Consider the following 22,025-nt stretch of genomic DNA (forward strand, 5'->3'; position numbering starts at 1 on the left):
CTTCTCTTTTGTTCATTTTGACTTTTGTTTGTAATCTTCGAAGAGATCTAGTTGTGACAGGCATTTAAGGAAAAAAAGCGAACAGCACTATGACCTCAGTCCTGGGAAGAATTGAAATTTGTTTTAGTTTTCCAGTGGGGTTTAGCACTTGTGGATTTCTACATGTGCCTGAGTATATTCCTGGATTATGGTCACTGAAGCAAGTCTCCATTAAATTGAATGAATGGCAGGTCAGTCTGTAGAACTTTTGCATTCAAATTCAAGTTTTTCAAAAGAAAGGAAACCCTTGATATATCACTGGCTGCTTCAGTGATGTAAACCAAACTGGACCACATCTTGACCTATAGGTCCTGCAAAGTGGAAGGTTTGTTAGTATGTTTTAGCTAGGTTGTCAGCGTGCCAGGCTTTGATGTACTCAATGCTGGCTGCTGCTTCAAAGCCTTTTACAGTTCATTGCCAAATTGTGGTTGACGTTAGTTCTGTCATCTGGCCTACATATTAACACTGCGGTCTGCTTGCTGTATCTCAGAAAGAACAGCTGATGAAAGGTCATCTGAGAACGGGCTTGTCTCAGTTAATCTATTGACCGAAGTAGCTGGTAGACCAAAGAGAGGCTGAATAACTGTGATGGCTGTCCACAGCAGCTGAGAAGGAGAGGCTGTGGTATATAGAGCAGTTGAGTGCTGTGACTGAAGTGGGTTTTCGTTTCTGCATGTAAGGCATTGGTACTTGAAGCCAGCCTCACTATTGCTATGGACGAGTTTCAGTGTGCCCTTTAAAATATTGTCTGGGTCAACAGACCTGGCTCGAGGGAGCTGGTAGGAGCTAGTGGGTAGTGTAGAAGATGTAGGAGAAAGTTCCTCTGTGGAGTCTGGAAATCCTGCTTTGTCACTCCAAAGGCCAGCTCACTGGTATGGGTTACATCTAGGGAAGGGTAGTTCAGCTAGCTATGAAACACTTGTGTCTAATGCTTAGTTGAACACTTGCTTCAGATATCATCTCCTTGATCAAGGTGGACTAATTGCTTTAGAGTGCAGCTCTTTTGCAAGAGCTGCTGTGTGCTCGTTCCCCAAAAGGTAAATGAACTCCAAGCAAAGAGGAGGCTAACAGTTCAACTGCAGCCAGTTTAGACAGACAGGGTAACCGCAGGTTCCATTTCACACCACAATAAAACCTACAATTTTTAACCCTTAAATTAGTGTTTTTCTCCATGTTTCGTCAGAGCAGTAATATAGGAACCTGTGAGACACAAAAGCAACCTTCCTGGATGCAGGCTTAGACAGGACCGTGCTCTTTGGGTGAAGTAAAGTGGTTCTGCAAATGTGTTGAGAGATTGATCTGCAACTGTCCCCATCTCCCTTTCTTTCCAACCCCCAGTAAAGTAATTTCACCTTCAGGGCAAAAAATCAGGTAATCTGGAATAATGATTGGTTAAGACATGCCTTTACTTTGGCTTCAAAACTGAAATCAAAATCTGAATTGTCCTGTTCCCCTAATAATTTTGGTTTGCTCTTTTCCTTTTGAGCATACCACTGTTTTCTAGCATGCATGAAAATTTTGAATCGGCCCTCTTGTCCTTAATTTTTTTTCCTTACTGCTAATGTAAATTAAAGAATTAAACAAAGGCTGGCCAGAAAAATAAACTGTGGTGTTGTCCATGTGTAATTCTTGGTCAGTATCGTTGCCTACGACCAACAAAAATTGAGAAGTACAGATTTAAAAGCTTTAAAATAAGAAATTCAAAGTTGGGATTTCTCATCTGTAATTCATGAATTAAATTGATTAAAACAATCTGCCATCTAAAAATGCCATACAGGCTTGTGTGTTAAACAGTAACAAGTCTCTGCTGGCTGGTACAAGAGCATGACAGTGTTTTTCAGATTCTTTTCTATGCAATAATAACCCGAAGCCATTGAATATTTGTATATATGTACATGTACGCACAAATATACATACGTGTATGTGCGCAGAAGCATGTGCATGTATGCTTTTAATAGGTGAAGTAGAGAAATGCATATACTTGACAGAAGTAATAATTTCTATGATAAATAAAAGTACAACTTTGTAAAATAACATACTTTCTTAGGTATTTTTTGGTGTAGTAAAGGCTTGAATATTCTTCTGTTCTTGTCCAGTCATCACATTTCGTATTTTGTATTTTTTTTTCAGGAGTGGATATTATAATGGATATTTTAGAATTCCGTAACTTGTATCTACTGCACTTGTATCTTTTGTAGGATGACTACAGAGTCTGTGTGGATTTTAATATAATTCAGAAAGATTCAGTGCCAGTTTGTCCTGTTGATGCATCAGGCTGCTTCACGGCTGAAGTGACTGACTTTGCTGGACAGTATGTGAAGGTCAGTGGTATCGGAGAAAGAAAATTGCTACTTTATTTAAGATAAAATTCATATGTAGAAGTGTTCTTTTCTGTTGCTGATTAGCTGAGAAGAGAACTAGGAGAGAAATCCATGCATTTTCCCCACTTGGAGGACACATTGCAACATGAATTTACTTGCTAATAAATGCAAGAGAATCCATGTGGAAGTAACACCAAAGGAACTCCAGATTGTTCCAGACAAATCCAGAAATAAGTGCCTCATAAGTTCTATGTACTCAGTAAACAATCTATTTTTCACTCAGGGTTTCCCACTTCTACAATTTGATAGCATGTTCCTATTTACAGGTAAAAGGCTTAAAATCTTGTATTTGACCTTAAACAGCTGTCATTGCTTCCTGCTGTATATTGAGGCAAATAAGGCAACACTGGAGACTACATTCTTACCACCTTCTTGCTGATAGGAATCTGAACTTAAGGCTCTTGGAAAATATTCTTAGGGTCCTGAATCCCTTTTTAGCTTGTGAACATTGCAATATCAAAAACCTTTGTATACATTTTTTTTTCCTTTCTTAATCTCATTGTGACAGCATTTGTCCGGTAGATTGTCTTTAACTCTTAAGGTACATCTTTCAGTCCCAGTTTAGAATGTAAATCCTGTTTAGTTAGGTGTAACAGAAGATGCTTCAACTTCTGTAACAGTCACATTAGAGGAATGAAGTCTAAATATTAGGTAAGAGGCACTGTGTGAGTTTCTGTTGCACAATCAGACAACTTAAAAGACTTAATAGTGTGAGTTCTTGTGTGTGTTAGTGCTACAGAATAAAAATGAATTTTGTACCATTTAGTGTATGTGGAAACAAGAGTAAGGGTAATATGGGACTGGTGCTATATACCAGGATTTGGGGAGCAAATAACTTTTTGAATTTAATGTTTCACAGTGCCTCTTCAATAAATAAATGGATTCTATGCATGTTTTTTTGACTTTTGTATGTGTAGATACTGGATTATTTGTAGGGGTCTTTTTTGTTTGGAATTGAATCCTGTGGTAGCTTACTGAAATAGTGAAATTTGTTACCCAAGGAAAACTTTGTTCTGTCTTTCTAGGATGCAGATAAGAACATCATTAAATTACTGAAGGAGAAAGGCAGACTGGTTCACAGCAGTAGTTATAAGCACAGCTATCCTTTCTGCTGGAGGTAAGGAGGGAAGTGCATATGGCTTTAAGATTGAGGGCTGTAACTGAATAGTTTCTTCAGGTTTGCTTCCTTTCCCACCCTCCCTTAACCTACTGAAATATTTTTTTTCAACATGATTAAAAGTAAAAGGAATCAAGAGTACTGAATCAGAGGGGCTGCAGTTTTGCTTTCATAGTCAGTTAAATGGGATTTCTTTTCCATAAGTCTCAGGAATTTTAGTGCTGAAAATTGTTTTCAGCTAAGATTTTACTTTCTTTTTTTGAGTTTGAACTTGTTCTTCAGAGTTGCATGTTGCTAATTGTTTTTTGAAGATGACTCTAATACATCTGAGAAAAAACTTGTTTACTAAACAGCTGAGTGGTGGGAAAATATTTATCATGTTCAAATAAGTATATGGTTTATTGTATTTGTGGTCAAACTTCTAATGTTTTGGATAAAATGGCTATTTTAGCTGTTATCGTCTGTTTTAGCTGTTTAATTCTTGCTGTTGGCTTCTAAAAATGACTTGTTTTTTGGAGTCTAGCAGCCCAGTTGCTTATAATTTGGAAACTTCTGTATTGTTGATAAAACATTAACATGAAGTTAACATTTATCTTCCCCATTGGTAGTAAGTATAATGCATAAATGGTTAGGTTTTGTCAACTAGAAATTTAAGATTAGCTCTGGAATATCAGGTAAGTGGTTCAGCATAGTGGCCTGTCACCAGCCGTCCTTGTCAGATTGGGAATTCTTTGCAGATGTTGAAGGGGAACTGTGTGCAAGTCTCCATGGGCACTCAGTATAGTAAACAAACAAAAATATTCAGAGGAGAGAAATGAAGGCTAGGCAAATTTAATCTAGAAATGAAGCATGTTTTTATTAGTATCAACTCTGGTTTTAACTGCGTGTTTGAAGAAGAGTAACTATCATTGTTAGTACTTTTTATTGCTTTCGTCTTCTGTTAAGACAAAAATGTTTATCTGGTGATTGCTGATTTGACTTTTATGCAGGTGGGTTTTCCTTACAGAATAGCTTTTCCCAGTTTGTCCCACTAGATACGCTAGATACTAATAGTGATTTGCTAAGGAGTAGTTGTTTGACATTGTTCAGTGTCCTGAAAATTGCTCTTGCAATTGTTGTCAAAATTGAGATACACACATACAAAAAAAGACTCAACGGTGTCAATTATTAAAAAAAAAAAAGACACCTCCGAAGTCTTTTAGTAGGAATATTTTATTAAACTTTTTTTAAAAGTTGAGACATAAAAAAAAAGTCTGATTTCAGATTTGAAGCCACTTGGAACATCTTTAGTCATATCTGATGCATACAGCACCAGTACTGAAATGGTTGTGAATGAAAGCTTTTCTTTGTGTCTTGCTCTAACGCTACTAGGTGAGGTGTTTTAGCGGTGTGCATTTATCTTTCGACTACAGCAAGAATAACCTTTACTTGCCATTGAATAGCATGACTGGCTTGTTCCTGACTAGGAGCTAGCTGAGGGAGGAAGGGGAATTACTCTGTGTTATGTCCTGTGTGAATAGGGACAGTTTTTGATTAATGGCAGCCAAAAACAGGCAGCGCTTTTATTTTCTTTATGTAGTAACTCTAATATATAGTCATGCCCTTCGGAGACAAACTAGTAATGCAGAAGTGCTGATTCTGTAGAACATACTTAGGCCTGCCACCCTGTTGACATTTTTGTTGATTGATGATAAGTTTCAGGCAGCACCTAGCAGCAAATTATCTAGTGGGAAGAGCAGAATAATGGAATCTACTTGAAAAACTCATTTCACTGCCATCAGAAATCAAACCATAATTGGAATATGCTAAAAGCAGAAGAGTAGTTTTTGACTTCAAACATAGTTACAAGTTATTTTGATTAAAGTAAAAGAACTTTGAAATCGGGCCCTTCTACTTAATGTACTATTTATTGCTCCTGCTTTTCCCTGGAACCAGGCAGTTGTTGAATCCTGAATGTTATTTTCTCTTGCTACATATCAAATTAGGGTCCTTCTCCTTATCGTATTGTTGTAAGATATGTAGTAATCTTCTGTCAACTAACGTTGAAAATTTAGAGAGGAAAACAGTGACACTGCTAAATACACGGTAGACAACTTCCAGCTAGAATTCCTCTTCACTGGAATTGCTGAAAATGGAAATCACTGGCAAAAACTGCTTTGTGGACATGTGAGATCTTGATAGCCTGAATGCTTATCTGGTCTAGGTAGCAATTTAACAACTCAGAAGGGTAGCAAAGGTAACAAGCTGAAGCGTCTATCCATTGTAACCGCTGTGTACCAGCCTGTTAGGAGGCAATACTGGGAAGCTCTGTCACAGGCAGATACAGAGCTTTGTCTTTCTAAGCCAGTCAAAGCAAAGCCAAGAAGCATTCTTTAATGGCACACGGTCAGTTATCTGTGATTTGCTTCCTAAATTGCAAAAAAATGGAAGGGAATAAGATCACAGTAAGCTGTTTTAAACCACTGTATAGTCCAAAACAGGTACGAGAAACTATTGGGAGTGTATAGTGCGCACAGAAAAAATGATCTCAGATCTTTTCATCTACAAAGACTTCAGAGAGCTAACTTTGTGCCACTGCTAAGGAACAGACATCTTGCTCAGGTACTTTGCCACCTCTGATTAAAATTCTAAAGGACACATTCTTATGCAAGCACCCTACCACTGGCATTCCCTGAAGGATGTGCTGGTCCTGGGTATCAGAACTCATCTCTGCATGTGATGGGGTGATGCTGTGAGACTGGGTAGGTGACTCTGTCACGCTTTGGCATGCACTGTGAAGTTTCTTGCCATAGCAAAAGACCGAATATTCTTACGTTGCCAAAATAAGGTGTTCTTGTTAAGTTTTATCTGCTTTCAACTCATGTCCTTAGTGTGGTGCTTTCCACTGTTTCATCATCCCAGTATTTTGCCTGAATCTACTGTCTCCATTTAAATATTTACTTGTTCAACATCAGCTCAATTTTACCATAAGATACCATGCATAGATCCATTGATGTAAGTATTCTTTGAAGACTACAGGAAATGGTAGGTGCAACTACCTCCAGAAGTGGATGGTGTCCCTGCCTATGGCAGGGGGATTGGAACTAGATGATCTTTGATTTTCCAACCCAAGCCATTCTATGATTAAGTGCAAATGTTAGCTATAGTACAAAGACTGGCCTCTGGTCTTGGGGTTACATGTTTTGTGTGATTCTCTCTCTGAATTCTGTGAGTAGCACTATTATGTTGAGAGACAGGGGGTGGAGGGTAACATGGAAAAGGTGATTTTATGTTTTAAATTGATTTTCTTCACTGCATTTGTGGCATTTTTTGCCTTCTACTTTGAGCTTGTACTGTCAGTAAATTGACTCCAACCTTGGTCCTTTGTGAGGTACTGAAAAATCACAGATCTGAAGTTGGAGCCAAAGGACAGTGTTATGGAAGCTCTAAGAGTGGTTGTACTAAATCAGACCAAACAGCCATGTATCCCCATAGACCGCATGACATTGTCCAGAAGTGAATGTGTAGGAGGGAATATGAAAACAAGCAAGTGTTCTCCATAGTACTGCCTTGGCTTCCAACAGTTTTCAGATAACGTATTCCCTGAGCCAGCTTCACCACCATAACTGACTCCTGAGCAGTGTGGTCACGTTTGTGCTTTGTCCTTTTCTTTGTTTTTTTGATTCAGTTTGCTCATTCTTTGATACATTAATATACATACATATGCATATATACGTATGTAATTTTAATTAGGACTGAGAAGGTGTAGCAGATGTTGTATAACTATCATACTTCATAGGGGAATAAGTTCTGGTCTTCAGGAGGACCTATTTGTCTTCTTTAAGGTGACCTAGCTTATTTAAGAATGGGGAAAGAAAATAACTGTAAGTTTAGACAGAAGAATGTTTAGGCAGAAAGGATTTTTTTCAGCACCCATCTCTGCCTGAAGGTCTGGCTGGGTCCTTTTTTCCCTTGTCATGTATTGATGGAAAACAGCCCAGTAATGGGGATTTCTCAGCCACTTTTGCTGTAAAGAATTCAATCTGTTTTCCTCAAATGTCACCAGTCACATGGGGCAGACCTGTATAAAATATTACTGGTTGGGCAGTTTTTCAGTGTATAAATATATATATATAATCTCCCTGTCGAGGCACTGTTTGGCTGTAGAGCTACAGGAACAAACACATTCAGGGAAACTGCCACCTGCCCTTTTCTTATTACCTTTCATGTAGGTGGCAACAGTTCTCTCTGGGTGCTTTGGAACAGTTATCAAGTATTAGAAACTTACTGTTAGGTTGAAAACCTGGGAAATGTTTGCACTTTCATTTGCTTGCCTCTTCCAGATCCTTTTTGTCTGAAATTACTTTTGTGCTAAAGTTTGTCTTCTGTCAGCCCCATTTGTCAGCTGCTTACTCCTGATACTGGTTGGGTACCAGTTATTGTCCCAGCAGTCTCTTTGCACTTTAAGACTGAGAAACTGTTCTTGTCTGTTGTTCTTCTCTGTCTCAGGTCTTGTTCTTGTTTCCAGTAGTTCAAAATCTGGTATGTGATGGCAATTCGTTTTTCAGCACATCTGAAACAAGATGCTCAGAACTGAAATACTTTTGGAGTACCTTGTAGCTTTCAGTGAGCTTTCTTTTCACTGGGGGCTTGCTGCTGTAGGAGGAGTGACCTATTCCCTTTTTTAGGTTTTAGGACTCTAAGTTAAGAAGCGAAACTTCGTGGCTTAGTATGTTTGCATTTGATAGAGCACAGCATTCCTGTTTCAAAGTAATCCCAAGTTTTCAATCTGCTCCCACCCCATGTGGGTTTTGTATGAATTGCCTTAAATGCTGAAGTAAGGAATATATTAAGATGTCTTTGGCTTACAGCTTTTGTATGCTTATGTGGATATTTCTTTCTTTCTCTTCCTGGAATGGGACGTTCATCTAGTTAACCCTGGGTACTGCTAGTCCATCTTTGACTTTACAATTTTTTAAAATACAAACAGTAAAAAGATGATAAAATGTTTTCTGGCTTTGTAGGTTGGAGATACTGATGTAAAAAATATAAAATGAGCTCACCTGGAAGCCTTAAATGACTCACTTTAAAATTAAGCAAAGTTCATATTTTTGTACTGCATAGGAACACACATTGAAAATTCAAGTATAGTTTGTTCTTACGATTCTCTTGCTATGGAAATTCCTTAAATTGCTGGGTGAGGGATTTATTTAGTTTTTAGCAGTTGATTTTAAAATAGTAGCCTGTGTGAGTGTAACAGTTTGTATTTAAACAGAACAAAAAGTCCCCCTCCCAAGCCAAAAAAAAACCTCACCCACAACAAAGCAACCTCTGTTACTGTGATAATATATCAGGAAGTACAATGAATTCTGTCCATGCAGAGAAAACGGTCACGTATAGAATTGCATAGAACTGCATTTTAAGGTGTACTTTATAAATAATGTGTTTTTTAAATGTTTTCTCCCTTTTCCCATCACCTTCCCTCTGCAGGTCAGATACTCCATTAATATACAAAGCCGTGCCGAGCTGGTTTGTAAGAGTAGAGCACATGGTGGAGAAGCTACTGGAGAATAATGCACAATGTTACTGGTAATGTCTCCTGCATATGTTTCTTTTTTTTTTCTCTTTGTAAGGAGGGATCTCTACAAAGCAATTTCTTGCTGTTGCTGTGCTAACTTCACATCATATTTCCATTCTGTCTTTGAGCCGGTGCTACTAGAATGGCTCTGGTAACCATAGTGTTTTTTCTTAGGTTTCACAAACAGTCCTCAAACTGGTAGAGCAATGGGACAGTCTTCCTGGCATGAAAAGATAAAGTACTTAATTGCACGTCAACCTTGTGCGTGAACATGTTTGCACCTTCTTCCTTTCTTGTGTCTGAGAAGGCATTCTTTGCTTGTGTAGAGTTCCATGAGAAATAAATTTTAGGGTGCAATCTAACAGTGAAGTTAGATTCGTAAGTTTACAGTGAATAATGTCATGGGATTGTTAAAAGTATCCTCAAATTGTGTGATACAATGCTAAGAAATTCAGCATGAGAGAAACTGCAAAGGAAATCTCAACCTGAGGAAGCATGAAACTATGTAGTTAAGCCTCCCAAACAAGATCCATTAGAGAAGAATTTAGACAGCTAAATTCTGGATATTTATTGTTGCAAAGTAAATTAATTCATGGATAAAATATTTTTCTTTTCATCTAGTTATTGTAGAGAAAATGGATACTTTGTCACAGGTGCTTTTGAAGGGGAGACAAAGTCAACAATAATAACAAAAAGTGCAAAAAAAAAACCACAAATACCTTATTTTGTGAAGTAACCGCAAGTAAATTCAGTGTTTCAGAAGTTTAAATAAAAATGGCCTGAGAATGCCAAAAATTAAATCTTTGTTTAGAGGGAATGTGAAAAATGAATGAAAAAAAATAGGTAAGCTTTAAATAATAACCTAAATACATTACCAAATTAGCAGTAAGAGGGGAGCTATTAGAGTCGGTAGCCATTTTGAGAATCTGTTATAGACTTCAGGTGTGCAAAAGTATCCTATCATCTCTACCTCCATAACCTTCATTTTTTTCATCCCCTCTTATAACTAACCGCTGCTTGGAAAGCTGAGACCAGGTGGGGAAAATGTGGAAGCTAAAACCTCATTCAGTTGTAGTGTGTTCCATTTCAGTTGTTCAGTCTTTACAGAAGAGGACTTTAGGAAAAAGTGGGATTCTACCAGAGTGCCTTTGCTCAGCAAATGAAATTGGTGTTAAAGGTGACTCAACCTCCAGGTGAAACAGAACAATTACATCTTAGGCTGCGTTTCTTCATGGACAGTAGTTAGCAATTAAATTCTCCATGAGCAGCTTTTGCATACGTGGTACAAGCAGTGTAAATGTTGAAATATATGAGGTTAGTGATCCATGATACAGACAGCCCAAAAATGCTGCAGTGTTGGCTTGCTAATAAGCACATGCCCAGTCTTGATATGTAAGATGATTTTATGGATTAGTAAGTGTTGCTTTCTGTTTTCCATAACAGAACATACTGTGATCCTTCTTTTGGGGAAAAATAAGCTGGAGAGGGGGTGAAAGTGTTTGTTCTTAGCTTTAATTAGCTTTCTCAAGATGCTTTTACTGTTTTGATGACTGCCAGTAGACCTGCATGCTTAATTTTCACATGAACATAGGAAAAATGTAATGATCTTATTATGAAAAGGAAGTGTTTAGCTGAGATAGTTTTGTTTCTGAAAAAGCAAAACTTCACAAAGAAACTGCTGCTGATGACCTCTACACATCCAGGAGACGTTCATAAGAGCTAGTAAACTGTTTGAACCCTGCTTCATCTATGTATTTGTGCTTTAATTATTGCCTTATGTACATGTTGGGTGGTGGGGATACAAGTGAGAGGTGCTGTTGGGTGAGAACGCCAGTGATTGTATGAATTGGCAGTATTCAGTATGCTTGGAATTAAAGTATCACTTCATCTTTCAGGCACTTGTTGAGTCTCAGCATAATTCCATAATTGTGTATGAAACGGATTCCTCAGAGTTTCTGTTGAAACAGTATTGTCTTAGAGACTTTGAGAATCTTTTTGTAGGGGAATATGGCCACAAGTAGTGACCTTAGTATGACTAAGTTATTTTTAAAACCATATTAATGCATATTTTCAGCATGTGATTTCATTGTAACTAGTCTGAGTTCTCAATGGCTTTTGTTCCATAAAGATGGCTTTTAAAATCCAGCTTTTTAAGAGAAAAAGACATTACTTTTAAGGATTACTTCCTGTGTCCTTCACTAATGTCCATTTTGTCTGGGGTGTAACTTCTTAAGTCGGCATCGAGACTGCTAGTATTCTTCGCTATTTGTTTGTTAAAATGCTAGGGACTCCATCCTTCCCCAAACCTACTTTTATGCTTTTGAAGAGACCTGATCTCTTAAAGTGTCACAAGAATAATACCTATCTTTTTAAAAAATATATATTTTTGGATTCTCTGGGGCTTCAACATGTCCTGAAAACAGGAAAATTGGGATAAATGCTTTTCAGACTATATTAACCTTTGCAAAATGAGTTTGACTGCATTGCTTTTTTATTACTATTAATAACTGAGAGGTTTATTGTCCCTTAAGAATAGCTGCACTCTTTATAGATATCCTTTTTGATGAAAATAGATTAAACATAGTTGGACAAACTTTGCAACCTGATTGCATTTCTAATTAGTTTTTTAATGAAATAGCCTACTAATTAAGCTGTAGTCACTCAAAATTTATTAAAGCCTGCAATTGTATCTTCGCTTTTCTAGCTTAACTGTAGTTTATACAAACGATTACGGGAGTAACACGACAGCATTTTTTCAGATCAGAAAGTAACCAAAAACCCTTTCAGTTCTCCCAGCCTTACTGTGGTCAGTGTGAGAAGGTATGGGCTGGAAATTGCTGAAAAACATGGAACTGAAGCACTAGGTAGGGATGGTGTTTCAGTCTTTATTTGAAGATCCCTTACTGAATTTTCTCTTTATCATAAAATTGGTAAAACAGTAACAATAATAATCTAAAAAAGTGGTCTTGTATTCAGACAGCCTACTACTGTGGTACTTGAGCTAAGGAAGAGAGAATCTGTCTGTGGTACCATTCGGAGCTGTCAGGCCTTGGTTTTCTGTTACGTCAATAAGAAGAGTTAGGTGCAGCACCAAAGCAGGGTCCCTGGTGTAAGTGCTTTGGATTTAGCCGTAGTTGTTTGTTATAAATGTGGTAAAGATTTGTTGAAAGAGTAATGATTTGTTGTTATTTCCTACATAACTGCTGACAAGCTACTAAAGCATGCCACCTTAGATTCTATTGTAGGACGAATTCCTGTCATCACAGAGGTCAAACCTGGTATAAGTTGCAGATTCATAAATCAGAGTAATGAGTAAATTAGTTTAGAAACATAAGTTAGAGTATTGTAGCTCACACTTCTGGAAGTGTACTGTTCTCATACACTTACAGGTTGACAGAAAAGGTTCTAAATACTTTGTATTGAAATTTCAGCCTTGAACTTTTAAAAGAAACTCCCTCGAAGTTAGGAGTTCTGCTTCAGTAACTTTGGAAATAATTACTTCTAACTGTTGATTAGTTTTTAGCATTAAAGACTATTGCGCAGTTCTGGCATTGTTTACGCAAGATTTACAGCACTTGATATAGTGGAAAAATGAGCATCAGAGGATGGAAAGCAGATGTGACAGACTTCAAAGAAGCCAAGCCTTTTGTTGTTGCATTTTCTTGGCACTGAAAAATCCAAACACTGTAATGGAGTGTGATATATTGGTTCTCAGAGATATTCTTTTTTGATTTTTAAGAACTAACAATTTAAGTGATTAATGAAAATACTATAAAGAACACATGCAGCAGACCTTTTTGCTGGAAGTTAATATTCTGTTTTAAAAGTGTGAATTTTGCAGGCTTCCTGCTGTTCCTGTATGAGCACTCCAAGAACAAGTGTCTTCACATGCTTCAGTCAAGCACGTTATCTTTTGAGGCTTTTGATATGACCTTTCTGGTCTTTGGCCGTCCTTATTTGCTGAACTGAAGACTGTCTCCAGCCTTTTAAAAGGCATGAGTTATTCACAAATTATGCCTATCTTGTATCCTAAACCCTCACTGGTAGGCAGCGCAGAAGATGGGTGTAGGGCCAGTTCAGCAGTGGAAAGTTAATGTTTCTTCTACTAAATTTGTTTATTTTCATGCAGATGACAAATCTGGTGCTGTAGCAGGAGCAACAGAATTTAAATTATAATGGAATTGTAGGATAATTTAGGAAAATGAGTTAGTCCCTTATTTTCCCCATTTTTTTCTTTTTTTAAGATTTTTAATAGGGTATTTTCTTTCCTATTTTAATATAATAATATAATGTAAATAAATGCTTTGCATTTCAACTGTTTTAAATGCATCTTATGTGTAAAGGTTTTCTTGTATTTTTTTCTTTAATGTCATTATTTAATTGTCACTGTTCATTTTGAATCATCAACTGCACTTGAAAAAATGTGAATCCAAATGAAGTCTTTTGTAGTGAGAACAAAGTGTATAGCAATGTGTGGTCACTAGGTGGCAGCGTTTCCCGAGCTAAAATACAAGCTAGCATCACTGCCAGACAGATGTAGGAAAAAAAATTGCTGCAGGGTTAGCCTCATCTCATGTTTGTCTAAATTAGAACAGCATAAGTCAGAAGGTTTTATTAGTGGCTGTTATCAGACATAGTTGAGGATTGCGAGTAAATTTTAAGGCTTGTTCCAAGTGATGTTGATAGCCTGTGTTCTGCTGTGCCCTAATTTTGCTGCTTCCACTCCAAGCCTCATAAGCAGAGAGAGTTTGTTTTCTTGCGAATACAGCGAGTGTCTTTTCAGTCCCAATGAATGGTCATCAAAAGCTCGTTGTTGATGAAGTAAGTTATTGCTGGGGTCCAAGACTCCAAACATCAGTTCACTATGCAGTTGCTCTTCGGCAACTGGTAAATCCACCTGCACATGCCATGTTAAATGCAAGTAGATTTGTATTTACAAGCCGGCAGTGCCATATAAAATACTTGGTAACCATAACAATGAGCATGTTCCAAGGGAAACTGCAGCAAGAAGAACCACAGCAAAAGCTTCGTTCCTCGTTGGCTTCACAATGCAAGGGGCTGCCTTCGGAGGAGAGAGGAAGAATTTTAATAGCAATTAAAAGTCTGGGTCATACCAATGAAATATATCGGGATTTTTTAAGATGTAAATGTATCATGAAAGTGGAGGTTATGACTTGAGTTAATCCTGGCTTGTCAGGCAGCTGTATGCTGCTGACAGCGTGCTTATGATGCAGTCTGCAGCAGCATTGCAGTCTCACGCTAAAGTGTTTGTTGCTATGGGAACCAGGATAAAGGAGCAAAGAAAAACATTGCTATAGCAAAATGATTGAAAGTGCTATTAATTTAGCAAATGTAAGCAGCATATAAGCAGAAAAATCTTTTAGACTGATGGAAGCAACCCTAACTTGTGGTGGGGTATGTGGTTGTGCACCATTAAAATGAGCTTTCCTGACCTGGGTAGGAGAAAGTGTTTGCTGCAGTGGAAACTGTGTGCTTTGCAAGCAGCTGACCTTTTCTCTCTCCTCCCCTTTCCTCCTTTTCTCCTCCCCTATCCAGGGACTTTTAATTAGGTCCATGATACAGTATTGGCACTAATTAAAGTGTCAAAAGGGCATGAATAGCTGTCTGTTTTGTCTCCTCAAAGTAAAAACCATTAAAAATCAATTTGAGGTCATGTTGAAGGAGACTTATTATTAGAGCAGATTAACATAATGGAATCTGAGAGTTTTGGTCTTGTAAAGAGCAGTTAATGTTTATAAAGAAAAGCAAAAACAGGTGTTATGTGTTATGGTTTTAAAGAAATCTATACATATTTAGTTAAATAACCTAGGATAATTACTTAATCAGCCTTGTTTTTGCTATTTCAACTCAGTTACCTACTGGAAGATTAAACTCCTCCTTTCCAAACATGTAACTGGTTCTTGATTTCCTGAGTTGCTTAAAGTTACCAGGTTGCCAAATGAGAGAATAATTTTGGGGCCACCTTCTCAGAACCAAATACAGCAAATGCTGACTGCTAGTCTGTTACTAGATTTCCTAATTCTTGCTACTTTTTGTTTATCATTCTGACTTTACGGGTCAGTTTTTCAAATAATTTATGAGCTGCGAGCTTCCTCTAATTAGTAATTATGAAGTAAATCTTACCCAGTATGTAAAGGTGTGGGTTTTTTTGAAGAATGCCATGAGTTAAATTAGCTGATGAGAGGAGCAATGAAGAGTGAGAAAAAATTAGTATATCTCAAAGAGCTTTTAATGGTAAGTTAGTGTTAAAGCATGTAACACTTCTGCTGTGGTAATATTTAACAGCTGTTTATTTCAGTAGGGGTATTTGTGTTTACAAAAAAGGGATGGTATTACTTTGTGACCGTGTTTCTGTATCCTATGACTAGTGCAAGGTGAGCCAACTCAAAGCATCATGCAGAGCATATCTGATCTTTGAAATGGGTAAGAATTACTCTTCTCTATTCCGAATTGTTACGAACACAAGAGAGAGACTTCAAAACACAAGTCCAGAAAAGGAACAGATGTCTCGTACTTTTTCATATATTTCCTTCTGGATTATGTAATAATTTAGATTTCTGACATCCTGCCTGTTTCTCTTTGGGAAGAAGAATCAAAAAGTAAATAGAGAAATCTTAATTCATGCCATTCCTCTGGTATTAATTGGTGATGAGTAGTCACTGGATCAGCAGCCGTGGTACCTTGCTGTTAGCCACACACATTCGTGCTCTGGGATTGAAGATATGCTCCCTAATGTGCAATTTTCAAATCCATGCCCACTTGCTTTGTGACATGGATGGTCTGTAGTGCATAGACTTTGAAGGCAAGGAAAATGGTTTCTGTTGTGGTAGGCTAATACCTTTTGTTAAAGGGCTTTGGTCTTCATAGTCTTTTTTTGTTTATCATGTAGAATCTTGATTTGACACTAAAAAAATCAGTAGTTACCGAGAAAGGTTAGGGGCGTTCATTGTTCATTCATAGTGATGCGTGAATTTAGCAAAACCTTAGATCTGCTTCAAAAATGAGAGCAAACAATCAAAAATGTATATCCAAATCTCAAGCAGATTCATAATTGCCATAATCTCTAGTTTATTAAGCCAGAGTTTTGATGTTGGAGTAACAAGAGAAATTGAAGCAAGTTGAAACTGGTTACTTTCATTCAAGATCTAATTTATAATTTGACAAATCAATATTTATCTCTCGGTATTGTGAAGATCAGTTCTATGAACTTTTCAACTGCTGCAGTGTCTGCGTCTTGAAGTTTATTTAGTGCACTATCCTGGATGCCAAGGAAGTAGAAATAGCTATTATCCCACACTATTCTGAAGGCATAAATTGAGAGCGTCACAACCTGCTGAGACAGCAGTCTCCTTAACCTTGCTAAATGTTTGAGAAGGAAGTAGAAAATCTTATCAGTGTCATTTTGCAGAGAAATTTGAAGGTCAAAACCAACACAAATTGTGGGCCAGTTGGGAAATTTAAAAAAAAAAAAAAGTTTCTAAAAGTTTCTAACAGCACAGGGGCTGTAATGGGAATCCTTTAGAAGTGAAGTCACTGCTTTGACTTCTGTTGCAGACTTGTAGAAATGTTTGATGCTGGCGCTTGACGTGTTTCGAGGTCTGAATCTGTTCGGTGCCATTAGCGATGGGTTGCTCTGTATAGACTGTAGCACTTGTCACCTTGCTTGTCATATGAAGCCATATTCAAGTGGAGTCATCAGCATACAACTGAAATATATGCATCGACTGAAGAAGGTTTGCGACAGATAACTCGTTAAACATGGAAGACGTGTATCGATATATGGCAAAGGGCTTTTTTATGTCTCTGTGTTGGAAAGTAGGACTATTTACGTGGGTGGCCTTTTGTTTTTCTGTTTGTAATTCTTAAAGCGTCTAAATATCCATGCTGTGAGGACAGCTTGGATGCACAGAGGTCAGTGTTTGTACTTCAGCAAATTGTGCAGCTGGTTACTTTCAGGGGACTATTTTATCTTCTGGGCTTAGGTAAGTAATTTAACACAGTCCAAAATTTCTTGCAAGCTAAGGGCCAGTATCAGTAATGATTCGTGGTTTTATCACGATCTCATCAAAGTCACAACTCTCTTCACAGTGTACTTGGGAATTCAGATGGAAGAATTAACTGGGGATTGTAAGGAAGACTGTGTGCTGACAAATTAATGGCAGTACAGAGTAGTCTCTGTATGAGGCCAAGTTTCTTCAGTTACAGCATGGGAGAGAAGCATCTGTGTGATGGGCAGCACAAGTTGTTTTAAGTAACGCGTTTTTTGAGTGATGAGCTCCAAATGTGTTTGAGACACAGGTTATTTACGTTTTATTTAACGGTTGTCTGTACTGTACCTCTAAAGTGGCAACAAATCATGATCACAAATGTGATTTGTAGTAGATGAAGTGGTTTGTGTCTTATGTTCCACTGAAAACTGGCAGCAGGGGCGGACAGTTTTACTCAAAGAGGTAAATTACATGTTTTCTTAGCTCAGAGAGAGTGAGAGGTCACACCATGTACATTTTTTTGGTTAACGTCCACTTTGGGGATAAAATTAATTTTTCACGTGTGTTTTGAGGAGGCAGAGTTGAAACTTTTAGCATTTTAATGTCATTGGGGGATTGTTTCACCCTCTAGCTATGTTAAATGGGACTAATAATTTCAGCTAATCAGTGTCTAACAACTTCTGAAAAATGGAAACTAGTTTAGGAGTGATGTAAAGAGAAGTTTTCCACATTAGTGGAATGTTAGGCAAATGCTAATGATCTTCGTACAGTTAGTTTCCACTGGTGTTTGGAGAGAGGGTCCCTTAAGGTCAGCACAGAAAAGTTACTAGTAATGAGTGCTACTCTAAAACAAATTGAGAGCCTGCGTATGTGTGGTGGTTTTACCGTGCTAGGCAGCTGAACACCACAACCGCTCTCTCACTCCCCCTCCTTAGATGAGGAGGGGAAGAAGTAAAGGAAAGAACAACTCATGGGTTGAGATAAGGATGATTTAACTAAAGGAAAAAGAAATAATTATTAAGGAAAGATTATTAATAATTAATTTAACTAAACAATTAACAATTTAGCTAAAGGGGAAAAAAAACGGAAAGGGGGAAAGGGAAAGGGAAAACTAAACAAAACAAGTAAAGGCTATGTGGAAGTGCAGAAGAAAGAAATGACTCTCTACTCCCCACAAATGAGCGATGCTTGACCACGTCCTTGAGGCAGGGCCTCAACGCATGTAGCCGGTGTTCGGGAGGAGGACAGACGTTTTCACAATGAGAGCCCACCCCTCCCCTGTTCTTCCTTTTTCCATCTTTTACTGCTGAGTGTGACATCATATGGTATGGAATATCTGTTTGGTTGGTTTAGGTCAGCTGCCCTGGTGATGTTTCTTTTTTCACATTTTTGCCCACCTAGGGCAGAGGGTTAGAGAGAGTCCTGATGCTGTGCCAGCACTGCTCAGCAGCAGACACAACACTGGTGTGATACCACTGCTGTTTCAGCTACAAGTGCAGAGCACAACACTGTATGGGCTACTGCAGGGAAAGTTAACATCCCAGCCCGACCCAGTACAGTATGCTTCTGAATTTCAGAGCAGGTATATGGATGTTGTGAAATGTTAGCCTCTGAGTTTGTTTACAGAATCACAGAATCGTCTAGGTTGGAAGAGACCTCCAAGATCACCTAGTCCAACCTCTGACCTAACACTAACAAGTCCTCCACTAAACCATATCACTAAGTTCAACATCTAAACGTCTCTTAAAGACCTCCAGGGATGGTGACTCAACCACTTCCCTGGGCAGCCCATTCCAATGCCTAACAACCCTTTCGGTAAAGAAGTTCTTCCTAATATCCAACCTAAAACTCCCCTGGCGCAACTGTAGCCCATTCCCCCTTGTCCTGTCACCAGGCACGTGGGAGAATAGACCAACTCCCACCTCGCTACAGCCTCCTTTAAGGTACCTATAGAGAGCAATAAGGTCGCCCCTGAGCCCCCTCTTCTCCAGGCTGAACAAGCCCAGCTCCCTCAGCCGCTCCTCATAAGACTTGTTCTCCAGACCCCTCACCAGCTTCGTCGCCCTTCTCTGGACTCTCTCGAGCACCTCGATGTCCTTCTTGTAGCGAGGGGCCCAAAACTGAACACAGTACTCGAGGTGCGGCCTCACCAGAGCCGAGTACAGGGGGACAATCACTTCCCTAGCCCTGCTGGCCACACTGCTTCTTCTGCAAGCCAGAATACTGTTGGCCTTCTTGGCCACCTGAGCACACTGCTGGCTCATATTCAGCTGACTATCAACCAATATTCCCAGGTCCTTCTCTGCCAGGCAGCTTTCCAACCACTCATCTCCCAGCCTGTAGCTCTGCTTGGGGTTGTTGCGCCCCAGGTGCAGTACCTGGGGCTTGGCCTTGTTGATCTTCATACAGTTGGCCTCAGCCCATCGCTCCAGCCTATCCAGATCCTCCTGCAGAGCCTTCCTACCCTCGAGCAGATCGACACGCACCTACCTTGGTGTCATCTGCAAACTTACTGAGGGTGCACTCAATCCCCTCATCCAGATCATCGATAAAGATATTAAAGAGGACCGGCCCCAGTACTGAGCCCTGGGGGACTCCACTAGTGACCGGCCTCCAACTGGTTTTGACTCCATTCACCACAACTCTTTGGGCCCGGCCATCCAGCCAGTTTTTAACCCAACGAAGCGTACGCCAGTCCCAGCCACGAGCAGCCAGTTTCTTGAGGAGAATATTGTGGGAAACGGTATCAAAAGCCTTACTGAAGTCAAGGTAGACCACATCCACAGCCTTTCCCTCATCCACTAAGCATGTCACTTTGTCATAGAAGGAGATCAGGTTCGCCTGATCACGTGGTTGCCCTGTAAGCGCCACATGATGACGCTCAAGATAATCTGCTCCATGAGCTTCCCCGGCACTGAGGTCAAACTAACAGCCCTATAGTTCCCTGGGTCTACCCTCCGGCCTTTCTTGTAGATGGGCGTCACATTTGCTAGCCACCAGTTGACTGGGACCTCCCCTGATAGCCAGGACTACTGATAAATGATGGAAAGTGGCTTGACCAGCTCCTCCGCCAGTTCTCTCAGTACCCTCGGGTGGATCCCATCCGGCCCCATCGACTTGCGTACATCCAAGTGCTGTAGCAGGTTGCTAACCATTTCCTCGTGGATAGTGAGGGCCACATCCTGCTCCCCATCCCCTTCCACCAGCTCAGGGTACTGGGTATCCAGAGAACAACTGGTTTTGCTGCTAAAGACTGAGGCAAAGAAGGCATTAAGCACCTCAACCTTTTCCTCATCTTTTGTAACTAAGTTTCCCCCCGCATCCAGTAAAGGATGGAGAGTCTCCTTAGTTGTCCTTTTTGTGTTGATGTATTTGTAAAATCACTTTTTGTTATCTTTAACGGCAGTAGCCAGATTGAGCTCCAGATGAGCTTTGGCCTTTCTAATTTTGTCCCTGCACAGCCTCGCAACATCCTTATAGTCCTCCTGAGTGGCCCGCCCTCTTTTCCAAAGATTATAAACACTCTTTTTTCTCCTAAGCTCAAGCCACAACTCTGTTCAGCCAGGCCGGTCTTCTTCCGCGCCGGCTTGTCTTTGGGTACGTGGGGACAGACCGCTCCTGAGCCATTAAGATTTCCTTCTTGAAGAGTGCCCAGCCTTCCTGGGCTCATCTGCCCTTCAGAACCACCTCCCAAGGGACTCTGCCAACCTGTGTCCTGAACAGGTCAAAGTCAGCCCTCCGGAAGTCCAAGGCAGTGGTTTTACTGGTCCCCTTCCTGACTTTGCCAAGAATAGAGAACTCTACCATTTCGTGGTCACTCTGCCCAAGACAGCTCCCGACCACCACATCTCCCACCAGTCCGTCACTGTTTGTGAACAGAAGGTCTAGCGGGGCACCTCCCCTGGTAGGCTCTCTAACCAGCTGCATCAGGAAGCTATCTTCCACGCTCTCCAGAAATCTCCTAGACTGCTTTCTCTGGGCTGTGTTGTGCTTCCAGGATATGTCTGGGAAGTCGAAGTCCCCCACGAGAACAAGCACTGATGATTTCGCAACTTCTGCCAGCTGCCTGTAGAACTCCTCATCCATCTCCTCATCCTGGTTCGGCGGTCTATAACAGACCCCCACCAGGATGCTTGCCTTGTTGGCCTTCCCGCTGATCCTAACCCATAGGGACTCAACCTTATCATTCCCAGCCTCAAGTTCCACAACATCAAAACACTCTCTAATACAGAGAGCCACACCACCACCCCTTCAAACAAAAACCTTGCCTTCTCTTTAAAAACTTTAAACTTTTAAAAACTTTATATCACATTTTTATTTCGGAAATGTTAGAGAAGATAACTCTGCAGTCCAAAATAAATCTAGAAATAACTAGTGAAGTTGTAGAACTTCAGAATGGTATTTAATTGAGTCTTATCAAAGTAGTTTTTATCCACCTTAGACAATATTGACATCAAGAGGTCTTTAGACCTTCACATGGTACCATCATGGGTGAAACTTAGGAGATGGTAGCTTTCATTTCCATCTGTAGCTTTTGCTGAGGGATGCTCACACTTGTTTCATAAATCTGCTGCTGCTGGGCAAACTCCTGCCTTACTGTGCGCATGTGAATCCATTCTTTAATTTTTCCTCCAAAGGATTATTTCATCTTTGGTTGTTACTCTTGGGGCTGATCTGTGGAAAAAATATATATATATTCTTCAACGAATTATTTGCTAGAGGGCCAAGTGCTTCTAAAAGAAAAAGGTGGAAGAGACCATATATTTTCTGTAGTGTGGCTGCTCCCTTCTTTAGACTAAACTCTGGGTCTCCGAATGCATCCCATGCGTTGGGAAAGGGCCCTTCTATTTACAATTAACTTGTTTTGTGGATGAGATCAAACAGAAACGTTCTTATTAGTTTCCTGTTAGATTGAATGCAGT

The 22,025-nt window shown here is 39.6% G+C and overlaps 1 protein-coding gene across 5 annotated transcripts in view; it reads left to right on the top strand.

The window, feature by feature from the left end:
• IARS1 (isoleucyl-tRNA synthetase 1) overlaps positions 1-22,025 on the top strand; it is a 127,401-nt gene that overhangs the window by 51,005 nt on the left and 54,371 nt on the right. For all 5 annotated transcript variants that reach the window (XM_080606622.1, XM_080606620.1, XM_080606621.1 and 2 more), the window contains 3 exons: positions 2,238-2,360; positions 3,446-3,537; positions 9,007-9,105. In XM_080606622.1, the coding sequence (XP_080462748.1) occupies positions 2,238-2,360; positions 3,446-3,537; positions 9,007-9,105 (314 nt within the window). The remainder of the gene's footprint in view (positions 1-2,237; positions 2,361-3,445; positions 3,538-9,006; positions 9,106-22,025) is intronic.

Source organism: Anser brachyrhynchus (assembly GCF_964034855.1).
Source record: "Anser brachyrhynchus genome assembly, chromosome: 10".
NCBI lineage: Eukaryota > Metazoa > Chordata > Aves > Anseriformes > Anatidae > Anser > Anser brachyrhynchus.